The sequence below is a fragment of the Acipenser ruthenus genome, chromosome 6 (assembly GCF_902713425.1).
Source record: "Acipenser ruthenus chromosome 6, fAciRut3.2 maternal haplotype, whole genome shotgun sequence".
In the NCBI taxonomy this organism is placed as follows: Eukaryota; Metazoa; Chordata; class Actinopteri; order Acipenseriformes; family Acipenseridae; genus Acipenser; species Acipenser ruthenus.
In genome coordinates this window covers 64,872,879-64,892,139 of record NC_081194.1, presented here as the reverse complement: position 1 = coordinate 64,892,139, position 19,261 = coordinate 64,872,879, and the positions used below count along the sequence as shown (strand labels likewise).

Below are 19,261 nucleotides of genomic sequence, written 5' to 3'. Positions count from 1 at the left end.
CTCCAGCCACATTCTCACATGGCAGGATTAAAAAAAAAAAAAAAAAAACATTTTTAGTCGTATCCCTGCCAAACCATAAGGAATAAAATAACATTTACACTATTAATGCCACAGGGTGCACCTCACCTTGTCAAACGTGGTAAATATAATAATAGTGAAAGACATTTCATAGAACACTGAACGACTCCCTTTCAGGCTACAGGTAGGACAACCAGTGTCATTGTTCTACAAAGGAATAAACTGGAATCTCTCTGCCCAGATTTACTGTACAAATGTTGCATATTATTTCTTACCCGACAACCACTACACAGTGAGATTCAAGTGCATTTTAAAATTGTTTTCAAAATTGTCCAACAAAGTAGGATGTGACAGTTTTTTGTTTTTTTTTATAGCCAGGTTTTATTTTTTTAAAGTATAATTTATCTAAATTATATTTACAAAATGTGTTTATATATATATATATATATATATATATATATATATATATATATATATATATATATATATATATATATATGTATAAAGGCTTACCTAAATTCAGAAAAAAAAAATAAAGTTTATAATAAATGTTGTGTCTTAATTTTCCTAAAGACCCACTAAAAAGACAAGTTTGTTGTATTTTAAATTTTTTAAAAAATCTACCTTACTCCACAATCAATGTAGAGAGTTGAGGTGTCCTGGGTGAAAGCTGCACACTGTTCTTCACAGGTGCTGCACAAATATTTTTCTGTAGTGGAAACATTATTGGGTGCGTTCACGGAGACCATTCTACGCAGATTCTATGCAAAATCTGACCAATTTAGCCAATGGGTCAGAATCTGAGCAGAATGATCTCCGTGAACGCACCCATCGTAGCCGCTTTCTTTGTTACTCAGAAATAGAACGCAGCTTTCCTGCGCTCACCCATCCAGAACGACTTTTGCGGCATTTTAAGGGTTAACACAACACACGCCTTAATTTGCGACCTGACGTAGGTTGTTTTGTCCAAAATGGCAGCGTCCACAATACGACTGCCGTGAGCTTTTTAACAGCTCAGCTTTAGACTATTAAATTACCCGTGTTTGATTTCAACGACATTCCACATACTGTCACGCTTAAAATGCTGCCTTTTTATACGGACAATCACATACTGTAGGTTATAAATAAAACGCGTTGTTTGACATTAAGACCGTCTGACATTGGTGCGTTCGGAATAATGTTAAGTTTACATTAGTAACACATTGCTTAGGTCATATTTTGAGATTTGTCTGATGATCTGCTTTGGTAGAGCTTTAGATATATCCCTAGGAACAAAGGTACTTTTTTTTCTGATTTACATTTAAATATTTCTCGATTTTAACTAAATATTAATAGAGAATTACAATAGTAATACCACTATTTTAAGTAGTTTCCACATTCAATCGGGCGGTCAGGGTAAAGATCATGTCTGTGCAGCTATCAAATAAAATTTGTCTCCGCTTGTTAAATAACGGCTGCAGAAGTCTCAGTCTCTTTTCAAACTCCTCTCCTTCAAACTGGAGTAAAGTTGTTTCTGATGCCGAGAAGATTGTAGGATATCCTACCTCGTTCATGAGCCTTCGCTGTCTCCTGAGTGATGAACTGAGTAATGTCGCCATGCAGGCCAGAAAGCTGGTCGGAACGAAACACCCGTTACTCAATACAGCCAGGTAAGACAATCTAAACACGCCTTTCCCAGTAATGTTCCGTTTTATACTAAAATGTTGTTCTTGGCCTGGGTTCACTGCTTACTATGTTCTTCTGTAGTTTACCAGTCTGTGCCCTCTACTTCAACAGGTACCAGACCTCGTTGCCTTTCCAGTTTGCTTACATTACCTCGAGGTATTTCCTGCTGCAGACACACAAGACATACTCTGTCCCCTCAGCGTTACATCAAGATGGTTTAAACCAGCCTCTAAAGGAAAGCATACATTTTCACTCTTTTGAAACCTTATTTGCACTCTGCAGATGTACTAAGGTGATTCCATTGGCCATCTCCCCTGATTCAAATTAAATCTTTGTTGCAGAAATTTCACAGGAATTGTTACCTGACTGTTATTCATATGTCTTTGAAATGGAGATGGGCAGGTTAGGTTTTTATTTTTTTTCCCAGCGAACCAAAAATATTACCTTCCTGAAATTTTGCACATAAGAAGCAGAGACTTCGACCTGTTCATGTTTTTATTTATTGATGTATTTATGGATGTATTTTTATGTTTGGTGTTTCACCCCAAGGTCAAAAACTTTAAGGTGTAACTTCCATTGTTTGTCTTCCAAATGTGTTTTTATATACCATTTTGGAATCGTCATGTGATTTACAATAAAATGACACATATCACAAGTCTGTAGCAGAGTAAACCGGTTGATTAGTCTAAAAACGTTTTTGTTGTTGTTTTTTCGTGAAACAGCCATCTGTTCTGTGATTTCTCACGGAATGGCCCAATGAGTTTAATAAGACTCACCCGAGCATGTTACCTGTACACTGTCTTATTTCCATCCCTGTTTGTGTAAAAATGTAAGCATATCATCGTTTTAGCATATTGCCTATTGGCTGAGCGCCGCAGAGCAAGCAGGGGCGGCACATTCAAATTTCAAACTACACGGAGCATTTGGCTTATTTGTTTTTAAGCTACTGACTGTCTCTGTGGAACCGAATACCGTTTTGTTTTTAGTCGTATTTTTATTTTCATCGGCAGACGCGCTGTGGATGCAAGTACAGTGCTGACATGTCATTTCCTAAAATTATATTAAGCGAGGTTTCGGGTAAATATATAAATTAAAAAGGCAGTGTATATTTTAGCACTAGTACAAGACCATGTATGGAATTAAAATGAATGGACTAAAGAATAGTAATTGTTTTGTAACAATTTAATTGGTTTGAAAGCAAACAAGATTATCCATACACTAATGTTCACAGAAAACAAATAGGCTAAACACTAATGTTCACAGAAAACAAATAGTCTACAAAAAGAGAATTTCGACAAAAGCTGCCGCGAAGCATTGTGGTTGAAAGTGAAAACGTTACCAACGTAACGTTTCCCCCCTCCCCAGAAAGCAGAAACGTTAATCTGTAAACGTTTCTCTCATGAGACTGGGTTGTTATTACGGTCTTTTTATATGCACTGGTTAACAAGGATATGGTATGGAAAATGAACAAGCAGAAGTACGAATTTGTATTTAAAAACGAAATTAGATCTAACAACAGTTAAATCCACTAAAAGGCAGCCCTGTAGATATCAGAACACGGCGTGTTGGCTACGCTTACAGCACAACGGTAGTATTACTAATACAAAATACTAAAATGTTTTTAAAAATGAACAATAAAAGCAATAAGTATCAAAAATAATTAATACGTAATACGTTGTTAATACAACAAAACACATTAAAATACACCATGAGGTTTGTATCTGGCCTACTTTAAGCACGCTTAAAATTATCAAAACTTTTAATAACGTAATAACTGCATTCAACAAATATGCATTACATGTAGGCCTACCTTAAATTACATGTTCTATGATTATTATTTGTTAATCCTGAGAGTCACTTTCATCGCTATCACTTATTAGCACTTCATTATGTTCAAGATGCTCATCCTCAGCTTCAATGAAATGACAGAGACCCGGCGTTCATTTACAATATTTGCCAGCAGACCCAGCGCGTATTAGAGACAGGTGATTATTTGAGACCCTGCAATTGCCATATGTGAAGTTTTACGGTATCTGCGCGGTGGCAGGTTTGAACGAAGGTACAGTTTAAAGTCGATTTTACCAGCTCAAAAGGGGGGTAAAACCCCACCAATATGCATTAACATTTTTACATGTGGTCGGATTGGCATGCTCAACAAATCCTGTGAACGGGTAGCATTTGGTTGAATACTTTTTGAGATACAGACCTCTGTACTCAGCAGTGTCGGCAGCAGTGTGGAGTAGTGGTTAGGGCTCTGGACTCTTGACCGGAGAGTCGTGGGTTCAATTCCAGGTGAGGGACACTGTTGCTGTACCCTTGAGCAAGGTACTTTACCTAGATTGCTCCAGTGAAAACCCAGCTGTATAAATTAGTAATTGTATGTAAAAATAATGTGATATCTTGTAACAATTGTAAGTCGCCCTGGATAAGGGCGTCTGCTAAGAAATAATAATAATAATAATTTCCAGTGTTGTGGTAAACATTTTTCCGAACAATTTTTTTGTCGGAAAATCGAAGCGATACTCAAACAAAATCCCATAAAATAAGGGAATTCGGTGAGCACACATTCCTCCTTATATCCCTTGGTACAATCAGTCAATTTAGGGTTCAATCAGTGAAAACGAAATGTATATTAAGTGGACGAAAACAAGACGAAAACTAAGCAGCAAAAGCGACTAAATACGATTCAACTGTTTCCAAAGGGTACTTATTCCTGGGATAGTCCTTGTTTTTACAGAAACTGGCTGAAAACTAGCTCTTCGTGGTTTGGGGTACGATTTATTTAAAAAACTAAATTGTAACGTGGCTTCTAAACATTGGAATCGCTAATTCCTGTCATTCCATGTTATTCAATGCGCACCGTTCCCCACATCTCCACCAGTATAATTGTTTAAGCCAATTGGTCTGTCCAAATAGTTTGAGATGGCCATTGAAAAATGTTGATTTTGTGGTCAATTAACCATTTCTTTGTGGATTTTGATGTGTGCTTGGGGTCATTGTCTTACTGGAAGATCCACTTGCAGCCAAGTTTCAGCCTCCTGGCAGAGGCAACCAGGTTTTTGGCTAAGATGTCCTGGTACTGGGTAGAGTTCATGATGCCATTGACCTTAACAAGGGCCCCAGGACCAGTGGAAGCAAAACAGCCCCATAACATCAAAGATCCACCACCATATTTTACAGTAGGTATGAGCTTCTTTTCTGCACACGCATCCTTGCGTGGCCAAAGAGCTCTATTTTCGTCTCATCTGACCATAGCACCCAGTTCCAATCGAAGTGCCAATGCCGTTTAGCAAACTCCAGGCGCTTACATTTGTTGGTTGCTCTCAATAGCCCTTGGATTTCCCTTTGCCTCCCGAACCATCTGCCTCACTGTGCGTGGGGGCAAGATACACTTGCATCCTCTACCAGACAAGTTTACCACTGTTCCAGTAGTTTTTAACCTCTTAATTATTGCCCTAATAGTGGTAAGTGGTACATTTAGCTTTTTAGCTATTGTTTTGTACCCATTGCCTGATTTATGAAGGTCAACAACCATTTGTCTCTTTTCATTTGTGAGTTCTTTGCCTTTCCCCATGGTGATGGATGACAAATGGATTTCATATGCGTGTTACCTCATTTTTGTACCCCAGTGAAACAGGAAGCCATGGAAGGCCACAATACAGTTCCTTAAGACTGAGGTGAACTTAAAGAAGTAGAATGTTACTGCAGATTTAATTTTGTTTGATTTTATTTATAAGAATCTTTAGGGGTGCCAATAATTCTGACACCTATCTTTTTGAGAAAAAAATGTATTATTTGTTAATAAAAAAACTTTTTCTCTGAGCAATTATATTGGAATAAAAGAATATGGTTTTCCCATATATTTGAGCATAAAATATAGCTCATTATCTGTGTTGTTTATTTTATACAGCCTGTTTTGCTCATCTTTATCAAGGATGCCAATAATTTTGGAGGTGACTGTATATTTTAATACGACTGCTATACTTGTATTTGACTGGTATGAGATTTTTATATTAACATCCACTGGTGGTAGAATAATTAAGACTGGGCAGTGTTCACTTTCAGGGGCATGTGTGGACAGTAAAAACACCAACATGTTTAATCTAAGGGTGATTTTTTAAGTGAATACAATATTTATAAAAACTTGATATTGAGTCTATATAAAATTAACAAGTTGCTGATTTACACATCCATCTGCGATAAATGCGTTACAATGCAATTGTTGTAACTTTTCTTTTTTAATATAGACCTTCATGATATTTTATTCATACATTAATATTCATATACAATAAATACATTTCAGAGTTGGGTTCCCTTTCTATTCACACTGCAGCCCCATGCCAGCCACATAGGCTATGTGCAATCCCAGCACTGATGGAAATTTAACAATATTATAACGCATATTTCTTTTGACGCTGGTGTCAGTGCAGATAATATTTATAGAATTGACTGCCTTATGAAGTAACGCAACTGTTACTTGATACAGGACACGGGAATGACAAAAAAAATCTCTCCTTTGGCTACGGTATTTGAAAAGACCCTGCTGTTGCATAAAATCCCCCCAAATCATTATTATTTTCATACCAGTAATGCTTGGCTTTGCGAGTCATTCAAACAAGTAAATGCAGTAAATAAGTACACATAAAATAATAAGAATCATTTTCCAGACAGCAACTACGTTGCTTGGCCCTTTAATAACAGCCAGAGTGGTATCATTACCCATACAACACGAGCGCACAACGGCACACATCCTTGTTTCTGCCGACAAAATACCAGTTCCTATGGAGAACGCTAGGGTAATCTGCTTTTTTAGGCAGACCAAACCTGTTGGTAAATTTTTACGGAAAAAAAGTCTCCTTAAACATAACTAAAACTTTTGTGTATCATCGAATTCATAAATGACTAGTTAATGATGAGATAACAAGCCAAAGAGTCGTAATTTTATCAATCGTCGGAACTGTGAAAAACAGCAGTGTTTTTTTTTTCCCTTTGTCGAAATGTGGGAAGGAGTGTTTTGAGTATCGCAAATATTCTTTAAACGTGCCTTAAGTGTTCCTTATTGGTACCGACACTTTTGAGTATAGAGGCCACAGTGGCATACATTAAAAAAATCAGCTGTTTTATTTATTTATATAAATTTTTTTTTTTTAGAAATGATTAAGACGCTTTTTTATACACCTGTATCTCCAAAAGGTATAGCAAATTAAGGAACTACGCTCGGCATACACATAGTCCCGGGGGTGTAAATGTGCAACACGATATTAATATATTTTGGGGGTGATAGTTTTACAGAAATTGAACCCCAAAGATAACGGTCTGACGTCATTGATGCCTGACATCATTGCTAGGCAGCGTGACTTGCGACCTTTCCATTGCACTGACTAGGGAGACATGGAATATATAGTTTAGCACACACGGGTCACATCTGTGTTTCTGTCTGGATTAAAATTGGTAATAAGTCATAATGTTTTTTTGTGTTTGTGCCTTCAACACTGGTGAAACTAATAATCATTTTTTTTAAAAATTTTGGAAATATGATTTTCATTTCCCTACAAACAAATCTATGTTGCTGTCGGTATTAAAACTGTTAACATCACTGTGCTTTTAAATAATAAAACGTGAACAATGATGACAACAAACATTGTGGGAATGCTAATGCAGTTACTGAACATGTTACCAATCCAAGGACTGTGATTTCCCAGTGTTATGTCCTTGTGGCCAGTTTTCAGGGAGAATTTCTCATGTGCTTAGTGATGTCATTGATGATGTCAGATTTGATGTCAAGTGCAATGGGAAACATACACATAAGGGTGCAGAGATAAGGTTGCGTGGCTACCTTAACTTGCAATTTCCTAACCTTTTGGACTTAATGTTACTTTAACTAAGCTTTTGCCATTGAATATATATATATATATATTTTTATATATATATAAACTGCAGTGTACAAAATTGAAGGCATATGAAAGAAAAGGTTTTTTAAAAATGTACACAAAAAGAAGGGCTTTTGCCGGAAACGTCCTGAAAATAAAATATTTTTTAATCTTTCAAACTTTTTCTTTATCTATCTATCTCTCTATCTCTCTATCTATCTATCTATCTATCTATCTATCTATCTATCTATCTGTCTATCTATCTATCTATGTAATCTGCTGTTACTTTACTGGTTCACAAAGCATTATACCATGTTAAATGTTCATAATGAGGATGTCGCAGTGTCACTGTTTTACATCTAATACTATGACTTCTAGTTAGCTAGCATTTTGGCAAATATTTTCCCTGCGATTAAAAAGCGGATTGCAGCCATAACAAGTATGTCAGCAACCCTCCAGCATGGCTGTGAAGTTAATGACCATGACATATATTAACAGTATTGCAGAATAGTATAAAATAAGAATTAACAATGAAATGTTTATTAGCACATGTAAGTGTGGTATACAGAAGGATGGATTAACGGATAGACACAACCATATATCACCTGAATCTGCTACTTTCACTAACTTAAGCTAGTTGGTGAAAGTAGCAGGGTAGTAACTTGGTAACTTAATGTTACTACCAAGTTTCATGACAATTGGATAAGCAATTCTCCATACTGCCACCACTATACTGTATCCCCTTTGCAAGGGATTTCATCCCAGGCAGTGGTTAATAAAGGCTTTTAAAAATTTCCTTGAGCAATGTACTGTAACAAGATTGGGCAGTTTGTATCCCAATTCTGTAGCACCTTTTGACACAGATCTATTTCCTGTATTACACCAAAAATAGATGTTAAAATGGGCTCCAGAATTTGATGAAGATTTTACACAAGTCTGCCTCATTGCAACGCACAGTGCAAGACAGTCCTTCAGTCATTGATCTGATACAGTGACTGTATAACCTCAAGTCTATAGGGATTGAATCGATGCTTTCCATGTACAACTCGTTGTTTTCTGAACGCCGTACATTGAACAAAAATATTCCATTTGGATTTCATTCAAAGGTTCAGGACCACACCGTAAGACAAGATGTGGCGTCTGAGTTGTGTAACATTGATACATATTTTATTGTATAAGCAATAATAACAAAAAACTATGAACAGGATTGTTTTAGCCTTTTCCAAACGGGACCATTAAAACAATTCAGAAAGGGTTGTAGAAGGAAACCTTGTAGTGGTATGCTAGATTTAGGCTGTGTTACAAACTGCATTGACTGTTTAGTCCACGAAATTGAACTGGAAGGTGAAACCTTCCATGTGCTGCCATGTAAATTCCATGTCAGTGAAAGCCAATGTTCCTCTTCAGACAGCACCTATTCAACAGAACATGCCCTGTCTGTCTTGTAGTACCGGAGCCATGTTTAACAACAGCACTCATTTCCAAAGTTAGTCACACAGGCAGGCCTATAGGGATACAAATCAAACATTTTGTTTAGTTATAATAGTGTTGCTGTCTTTTCACAAGCAGTAGTTTGCTTCTTGTATATCCCCCCCCATGTCCCTCATTGTTTCCACAGTGACTACCTCTGTGCCCATCCAAACCTTTATGAGAGGCTGAAAGTGATCTGACTATGCAGGCAGTCATGTCTGAAATTGTAGCTCAAGGGTGTAATAACCTATACACCTAAATTCAATATGACAATCCATTTTGTTGTTGTAGCACTGGAGAAGTCAACTTCTGACAGTATGATTTTTCACTGTCAGACTGGCACGTTTGTCTCATATTTCTAGCTCAGACTCCAAGAGTATTCGTCTCAGACACCAGGGGCCAAAAATATCCTGAACAAGGACTAAGCAGTATGGAGATTGTATTATCAGGCTTGTTAACACAAATATTATCCTTTGTGTGGGGGGTAGGGGCAAAGCTTTGATCCTAAATAAAGTACTAGATGCCAAACATAGTGTTGACATTCCTGCTTTCTATTTCCTGAATTATTTTGTTTCCAGTGTACTGGTAAGTAAAAAGAAACAGGCTTGTTTCGTCAGTCAGTCTCAAAGGTTACAAGGTCATCTTATGAGGAGATGTCATGTTTTTTTTTTGTGTTTTTTTTTTTTTAAACAATGTTTTATTTAGTATTAAATCATTAGGAAAAACCATCACAATGTGTCCAGAATAAACTGTTCAAGGTTGCATCTTTAGAAAACACTGTGTACCTCATGCTCTTATCTGTGAGTTAAAGGACACCGGGCCAAAAAAATATATTTTCTTGGCCACATTTCTTGGGCCATATTATTAAAATCGCTTGAGCTGAAAATGTCACATTTGTATTGTTTGTAAACCCCTCCCAGGCAGGGACCCTAACCGTGACCTCTGACCTACTATGGCTGCCACATTGTAGTCACGTTGACTTTTCCAGATTATAATGTTCTTTTCGACTGCTGCTTTCTCATTAAAACTTAATTCAGGCAGGCATTTAAATATGATCTCCACCTGGTATCTAATCACACTTTCTTGGCAATCAAATCTAAATCAATTTTGCAAATCTAAAGTTATTTATTTATTTTTTGGGTGGAATTTCATTCACCAGGCTTACTGTTTGTTGTATCATTTACAGGGCTAGGCAGCAGACACATACTTTATATAAACGTAACAGCTGTGGGTTTGAGTCAAAATATGTACTGTAATTTTATATTCTCAAGAAGGGACAGTTTCTACTAGAAATTGAGTGACCAGTAAGCCTTCATTGTTATAGATGCTGCAGATTTGTTGAGAGAAACAGTGTTACATATTTTTGAATACGTTTATTTCTCTCAGTTAAGGCAGTGTTTTTCAAAGTTTCCTTCAAACACGTATTCATAAATTGTGGTTTAAGATTAATGCAGTAAGTCAATTGATGAAGGCAGTCGTTTACATTTTTGCATGCTTGTTTCTGATTTATTTTTAGGTTATAGGATAGTGGCACATTTTTTTGTGTGTCTTTATCCATTGTGGAAATAAGAATACAATGATCTGGTCAAGGTAATTGTTTTGATACTGGTAAATGGTAAGCATGCGTTTATAGATTTATAAATGTATTTGTTGGGAGATATGCGATTCATTTCCAACCCATACAGTAGTATGTATTTTGACTAGTTCGATGTGTTCCAGCTTGTTACTTATGTCTGCACATTTGCTTAAATCTATACTTGAGTGTGTGCCATACATTTACTGAACCAATATGTGTTTTTTTATTTATGTATGTCTTTATTTATTTAAATTATAGAATTAATTTCCCTGTAATAAATTAGAAATGTGGTTCCATATATATATATATATATATAGATTTATACAGATCTGGCAGTTTTCAAATCTGTCTCATCGCGGCTGTGTTGCTTCAGGTGTGTATGGTTATGTCACTGAGAGTATCTTGTCACCTGATGAAAAATCGCATCGCATCTGGTGTGTAGCGGCCTGAAGTATAATTTTTTTTTTTTTTTTTTTTTTTTATTAAATGCCTGTTCACAAACTGATTAAGGTACAGAAATGTACCGTAAACCCCCTGTTGAAAGCATACAGTAGGTGATGGCAGTTGCCAAGGATTCTAATATTTCCTTTGACCAAAGCTGGTTGCTGCTGTTCCTTCTGGTTTGCTCAGTGATCACACCCACAGTAGTATTATGAGGAAGCCGCACACTTTGTTTTAAATATAAGTCGATATTCCACATTACAGTACTTGCTCTTGACAAGGGTTACATTATTTAAGTGAGTTATTTTGACTGCTGTCTGCTTTTTTTTTTTATTTGTTTAAACTTCTTGGTTGTCTGGGGTAAGGGTAGTAGATCCCTCAAACCAATACCTTATCCAGCCACGCTAACAAGCAAGATCCTAGGACTTTTTCTAGATAGAGTGCACAGAACAAAGCTGATACAGTAATGGGTAACTTATGTATGAAATAAAAAGGCACTATTTTCACAACTTTTATTTCAGAGACCATTTGAGATACAGACTTTCTATTACTTTAATAAATACACCAGGCATAATCTACCAGTGACCTTAACTAGACCTCTGACTTAAATGAATATGGCTCATATCCCAGTCTTGACTTTTATTTCCAGCTGATGAAGCATACACATGATGACAAATGACCTTCAAATTCATCGCACAGCTGTATTCTATGATTCTTACATGTTCGATAAGCATTTTATAACCATTTCACTACCGGTACCTCTGAAATCATTTAGAACTATTTTCAATAGATCCAGAAATGATTATATTTAATATAATATAGGTGTCTTCTTATAGCATCATCTCTCTTGATTTCTTCCTTCTCCGTTTCACTTGAAATTGGACTACTGATACAGGACTTGGTTTACAGTAAAGGCTTGAAAGAGAGGACAATCATTTTCAACCATTCTCAATCCTCGTGCTCTTGTCTGTCAGATCTGCTGTATCTGAAAAATGGATGCAGGATGCAGCCCATTTTCTTGCTCTTCTCAGTAGCCTTTGAGACATCGCTGTTGCGCTGTTGGTCCTGTTGTCTCTCTTACCAATTGCCTCTCTCCAGTGCTCCTGATGATGTGCTGTGTTCTGTAAGTGTCTATGATTGACCTGTCAAATATGTTATTCACCCCATGATTCCTCTCTCTGCCTTGTCTTCTGGCCCCTTACAGCACAGCCCAGAAGCTAGTTAATTCCGATTTTGTGTACAGTACCTTACTTGTTTTTTTTTTTTTTTTTTTTGTCTATTGTCAGTTCTTTGGTTTTTGGAAGATTTGGAGATCTACACCATTCATTTTTGGAATTCTTTTCTAATTCCTCTCTGTTTTCAGACTATTTGTTGTGGTTCTGCTTCTCCTCTGACAGAAATCTATCATCAGAAAGACGCCCCTGTCTTTTATGTCACCAACAGCACACACAGTAAAAGCACTGTTCAGGATGAGTGTGGTTCAAATGGCCGATCTTGACTAGGAACCCACAGCGATAGTAGACTGCATTGTGCTGTAGTAACCCCTACTGGTCCGGTGACTTCCCAGGGTGGTCCCTCCTCCAGGGTTCAGTAGTTTGGTAAAATCTGCTGTCTACAGTATGTTTGGCAGGGAATAGAAGTGATAGGCTGGGCAGTGGGAACAGAGGTCGCCTGTGCCCCATGATCTTCAGTCCTCTCCAACACAACAATCCCACAAGTGGTAATGTGAGTGTCCCCATGTTGTCTTTGAAAGGTAAGCATATTAAAGAAATGCATTTTGAATCATTATACTGTATGCTTACTCCAGAGAGAACTGCATGGTTCTACTTTCTCAACATGTGACCCGTCATACTTTGGGCCTAATTTTGATAAACACCAGTAAAAATAGAATGGAATGCGCAAACTGAAGAGCTCTTGCATTGTGTCGTGCCATATCCCCCATGTTGTGATTCTGAACATAGCAAAGGCTGGACCCTGGCCAATCCATGGAAAGTGTGAGACAGAAAGTCAAGAGAAACCTTTAAGATGGAATACTTTATTCTGGGATTTTTCAATAATATTAGAATAAGCATTATTTCAAATATACGATAATAAAGAAACTATTTTGGTATAATATGGAATGTGAAAAATAATAGATTTTTATTTTGGGGAAAATAAATAAACTTTATTTATTAGATGTCAGTTGTTGCTAAGCACAACATTTATGAAGCCGGCTCGTCTTACAATAAAAGGCTATAGACTGCAGATGTGGGATATATTAAAATTGTATTACAGTTGTGCCTGTACCCCACAATACAATACAATACATTTCAGATCATTTTGGCCGTATTTTCTGTTGCTTGTTTTGTTTCCCAGACTCACATCCTGTGCTTTCTTCTGTGAGCAGGTCAGCCTCCTTTTAAATCAACAAAGACGTTTAATAATTTGCTGACATGAAATAATACCTAGAGTTTTGTGAGCTTTTCTTGATACCTGAGTATCTACTGCAATGGCTGTCTTTAAAATATATAATTTAGTAGTGTATAAATTGACAGTTCAGTAATAAATAATCAAGTTTGGACACAGCGTCTGTTGTGGGATGCTGTACGGCTGGGTTAGCTGTACAGAATTAATCTTGCCCAAGAACAAAGAAGTATGTAGTCTGTAGGTAAGCCTATTTTTCCCCACACTGAACCGCATCATGTGTATGATTGATAACCTTGTTGTTTGACAAAGTGCAGAGTCTAGCAGAAGCATTATGAATCTGTCTGCTCTGGCCTGTATGCCACACTGATAACCATTGACAAGTTGCTACAGTGGTTGACTAATGTTTGAGGATCCATTTTGCAAGGGGGTTAAACGTTCGAAGCAGATTGATTAAAGCATTTTTATAGAATTCTTTTTTTCTTACGGTGCCCTCCTCTTGTGTTAAATCAGACTGTAGTTGTTCTCCAAAAAAGTTTTTGATCTGCATCATTGGTACTGGTGAATCCTGTAGTGCTACTGTAAGTAAACCTGTGCCTGCACAGTATATGCCGTAAAAGCACTGTGTAAAATACTGTATAATGTACTCAATGTCTTATTTGTGAGCAGTTAAAGCTGCTTGTAACTGCTGCACAAGGGTCTATCTGAAAGTTGTCGATATGTAGTTTGAAATTCCGGTTAGCCTGGCTTATATGCTGTATGTATGGGGTTTCATCAGAATGGTAGTGATGGAGGCAGTACATGTAAAATATGTTAACTATCCAGTACAATGTATGATCTGGTATCTTGAATCCCTTCCAGTACTGGAATCGCCAATTAGGGTACTGTGAATAAAACAATAATAAATGGGCCAAGGATATGAAAAGCAAATGCCCAACAGTGCTGGTCCTTTTACAGTACATTATTTCTCTCTGTTTCTAAAAATGAAGAAGAAAAAAAACGAGGTTCATAATTTAAAGATTTAAATCATGAGAGTATTTAAAACAGCTGTGTTTAGATCAATTGCTTAGGTGATTAGAAGATATTGATCATTTAACATACAATACCTTAACAATATCAAAGTGCAAGATCTTTTCAAATAATTAAAATCGTGGGTGAACCTTAATGAAAATCTAGTAAAGAAAGGGTTTGTGTTCTATCCCTATTATGCTTCTATTAGTGTATATTATTACAGTATGATGCTATGGTAGGGTCAGATTGTACAGTAATGTCTTTTGAGATGGGAGTGTGTACAACATCAGTACGAACTGATTGAATTAACATTCATGGTTGGTTAGTTTAGTTTTATTTTTCCTTTTCCGAATAAGATATTTGTAATGTGGACTGTGTCAGTGGGAGGTGTAATCTGCAGCGTGTTAACAGACAGCCGGTGCCTGCTCTGGAGTTGGTGGTGAGACCCCAGTCTATGTAGTTTAATGATGGCCATGATTCATAGCTCTGACTTTTCCCAAGAAGTCTGGATTAAAACTGTCCAAATGAACTGCTCCTTGGGTTGCATTGCCTTGATATTTTCACTTCCAGTTTACACTGAAGGAATTGATACTGATGCTGGATCTTTAACTAGCTGATGCTTGTTTCCCCTCCTGTACAGCAGGTGTTCTGGCTTTTTCCTGGTTGCCAGATAACTTATCAAGCCCTTTATGTTTACATGTCTATTGTAAATATATTGCACAGGTATTTATCACTAAGATCATACTGTGTCATTGTCTGTTGACTCATAATTTAAAACATCTTCACAGTACAGTGTTTTTTGTTGTTGTATAAAATATACAGTATGATTTATTCCCTTTTAATGTTTCTGAATTTTTATTTTTTAAGTCTACTCCTGCATAAGATTTCTTCTTTTAAAATAAAAATTGCTGATTCATTCTTCTTTGCTGAAACTAGTGAATGACAAAGGGTTGACGGTATCTTCTCTGAAACATCTGTCCAGCAGAGGAGGACTCTGGACCAACATTGAGGAAAAGTTATACATGTTACATAGGTCTGTGGCCAGTAGTTGCAAAAATCATAAAAAGGAAACAAAGACCTAAGAAAATGAATCCGTTTCAGTTATTCCGTTTCAGTACACCTCCTTACCTGTGTGGCTGTGTTCTCCTCTTCAATTAACTAAATCTCATTTTAGTACTAATCCTGTAGTTCGACAAAGTCTTAAAGTCTGGGCACAATATAGACAACACTTTGAGTTACAATCAGACTCATTATAGTGTCCTGTGGATAGAAACCATTTGTTTCCTCCTTCAGTGGAAGACACTGCTTTTCGTCTATGGCATGGGAACGATGCAAAGTGTCTGAAAGACCTATTTATCGACAACAGCTTTGGATCTTTTGAACAACTCTCCCAGAAAAACAATTTGCCCAGAACCCACTTTTTCAGATACCTACAAATTAGAAATTGTCAGGATTACAGTAGCGCAGTTCCCTCCCCCTGAGTCCGCACTTGACTGTGTGCTTCGATTCGACCCCTACTGCAAAGGCCTGATATCTAAAATATATAATGAAATTCTGTCTTGAATACACTGTCCTTCAGTTTCCAACATAAACATATTATGGGAGCAGGGTTTGGTATTCAATCTCCAGGATGATGACTGGGCCCCTGCTACCCTTATCCATGTGTTTTGGTCCTGTCCTAATCTAGCTCGCTTCTGGACACCTGTTTGAGACCCTCTCCCAAATCATTCAGCACCCTATTGATCCTAACCCTCTAATTGCATTATTTGGTATAACACCATCTGACATTTCTTTAACGAAACTCCAATCTGACTGTTTGGCCTTCTCCACACTACTAGCTAGACGCCTTATTCTGTTTGCCTGGAAACAGTTATTCAGTTAAAAGGTTTCTGGAGCCTATTAAAAGTAGAAAAAACGCTATGGCTTTTTGTCTCAATCTCTGGTGCTAAAACCCTGTGCTTGGTTATGGTTTCATTCAGTACAGTATTGTTGAGTTGCTGCATGCTGTTCCCATGAGTATTTTGCCAATTGTGGCTTCACGAAAACAACCACGCTTCTATTCATTTTTTTTCTTCACGTTTTGGAAGTTTTTATGTCAGAGATCTAGATACAATCTCCCTACAAGCAGCAGGTAAGAGATGGACTGTTACTGTAGTCCCATCCATAAGTGACTCTTTCATGTGGTGTACTATACTGTAGCTCATCCAAGCTTTCAAGTCAGCTTGTGCTAATATAGGGTTATAGGGCCGTATGAGATGAAGTGAATGGACCGAGGCGGAAAGCCGAGATGTTCTGAAGTGCTAATATAACCCATACACAGACACTCACAGTCCTATAACTGTATTATATGTATAGAGTATACTGCAGTATTGAATGTACGACTTAAAAATCCAGCTGTACTCGTTTTCTAACCATTACCAACCTTCATTTCGTCTGTCATTTTCATTGAAAAGAGGGAAAAGGTTGATGAAGAGAATACCGTTGAATGGCTGAGGTACGTCACCGTTTTGAATTTACATTGCAGTTGAATGGAATTCTGAGAGGTGCCTTAGGTATGATTTGTTTTTTATTTTAAGCAGGTGACATCAACCATGGTGGAGAATGCAGCATGGTAAAAACTGAAAATGGTACGGTTGATGTCATGAATTGGGTTTATCTGTGATGTTTTGTGGAATACAACAGGTGAAATGTGTACGGCATTAAGATCATCAGCAGTCTATAAGTATAATGTATTTTGAGTTTATTACCATGGCAACTGTGGCTGCCCAATTTTCACTTCACTGTTTACCTAATGTATTCTGAGATGTTCTAAAACATTCACATTATAAACATGTATGTAGTAACATACAGTATATGCCATGCAAGTGTAGTATACTATTAAAAAGCATATACAAAATATTGACACCTATTGATAAGCCTGTGTACCTTTGCTGCTTGGGTTGTTGTATCTTTCCTATATGCTAACGCATCCTTTTTAGATGTTTTTATTCAACAACCTGGCTGCAGTTTATCCTGTCTGATTTTAAAGTTAGTGTCTGCATAGCTGAGGTAAAGCAATTAACTGTATCCCTGCGTTGAAACATTTCTTGTCGCATATTTCTTCTTTTTAGCTAATTGTACTTGAAAAATTAATATTTTGAATTGAAGTAAAAAAAAAAGAACTTAGTTATCACTGTACTGTTATGTGTACTGTATGTTGATAGTCTTCTTATTAGAATTGATTAATGAGAATTAGCTTTATGTTAATTACAGCTTGTGCACACGTTGCATTTACTGTAACTGATTGCAGTATTATCGATGGAGCTTTTGCATTAATTTGAGATGGAGTAAATGAGCCCTAATTTCTTAATTGAAAAGACAGAATTATGGGATTAATATTTTATATGCATTTTTTTGTTTGTTTTTATTGGATAAATAAGTATAGCTTAGAATGAAAAATTGACTATGAAGTAGACTAGACAGTTCAGGTCCACATACAAAATATACAACAAAGTATAAAAAATTCCAAGCAGCTGCAGTACCTCTCAGAATTATCTTGCTCCACAAAATTCCAAGCAGCCACAGTACCTCTCAGAATTATCTTGCTCCACTTGAATAAGTAGTTATAGAGCTTGTAGGCCGTTAACATGCCTCACCATCAGAGGTCAAGGGAACACAAAATATTATCAAATAATGCAAATGTTGATCTTAAAATGTATACCTGACCTAAGGCAGACAGTATAAATTATTCTCGACTAGAAGCATTAATAATGGTCTGGGCTGTGTTTTTTTTTTCTTTTGTTAAAAATTACAATGACCACTAATGTAAAACTCTCATTTTGATTTGCATAAATCAATTACATTCGGTGTTGCTAGTATGTAATACAAAAAAAAAAAAATCTATTTCTTATTGAGGAGTGTGAATTAAATTAAGTTTTGCCTGTAGAGAGGGAGAGAGCAAGAAGTAACGCTTATCTTATTAGGGACTGATTTTTCTGCATTTCATTTACATGAGATTATTTAGCAATATGTGAAAATGTTAGTGCGGTACAGCATGTAATTGTGTCGTGACTGCACGGCTATTGGTTTACCCTCAAGTATTGTCTGATAATTTGAAAGAATTATGAGAAGAAAGAGCTGTGCTTTTCTGAGCTGTGTCATAAACCTTGGATAAAGGCGTCTGCCATATAAACTAATAAGAAGAAGAAGAAGAAGAAGAAGAAGAAGAAGAAGAAGAAGAAGAAGAAGAAGAAGAAATGCTGAAGTATAAGGCTCTAACAATAGCAGTGAATATGTTATTAAACAAAACCTGTTGAACAATTTAAAATTTTGTTTTCTCACCGTGATTTAAAATTAAATCCTGCCTGCATTCATACATTTTCAGAAATTCGGAAATTGTTTTCTGCAGGAACCCCTTTTCACCTGTTGGCCATTTTATAATATAGAAATGTCCAGTGCTAATACTCCTTTTGTTCATTTTTTACAGTTGATGGAGGGATTATTATTATTATTATTATTATTATTATTATTATTATTATTAATAATAATAATAATAATAATAATAATAATAATAATAATAATAATAAGAAAGCACTTTTTAAAACATCTTAATAAATTGAAAATTGTGTGTACTGTACATGATAAAACTCAAGAGAATTTACAGCTTGTGCCTTCATATGCATGAGGTTATTGCTCAGATAAAGACTCAGACCAGAACGTTTGTCTACTTGACTTGACATTTTTTGTACTGTGTACACTAAATCCAAACTCTCCATCAGTTTCTCTAAAGTATTGATATCTAGGAAAAGACTAAGTATAGATCTTCTGG

The 19,261-nt window shown here is 36.4% G+C and overlaps 2 protein-coding genes across 3 annotated transcripts in view; one reads left to right on the top strand and one right to left on the bottom strand.

Annotated features, from left to right (window-relative positions):
* Positions 1-1,918, bottom strand: part of LOC117411408 (sine oculis-binding protein homolog) — a 92,268-nt gene extending 90,350 nt beyond the window's left edge. The window contains exon 1 of one of the 2 annotated variants that reach the window (XM_059025667.1): positions 1,834-1,918. The gene's annotated coding sequence lies outside the window, so the exon portion shown is untranslated. Of the gene's footprint in view, positions 1-642; positions 746-1,833 lie in introns of those variants that run through there. The other variant, XM_059025669.1, reaches the window with a different exon arrangement.
* pdss2 (prenyl (decaprenyl) diphosphate synthase, subunit 2) overlaps positions 965-19,261 on the top strand; it is a 57,705-nt gene continuing 39,408 nt past the window's right edge. Inside the window, exon 1 of the mRNA XM_034017001.3 lies at positions 965-1,667. Coding sequence (XP_033872892.1) covers positions 1,423-1,667 — 245 coding nt within the window. The 5' untranslated portion in view covers positions 965-1,422. The remainder of the gene's footprint in view (positions 1,668-19,261) is intronic.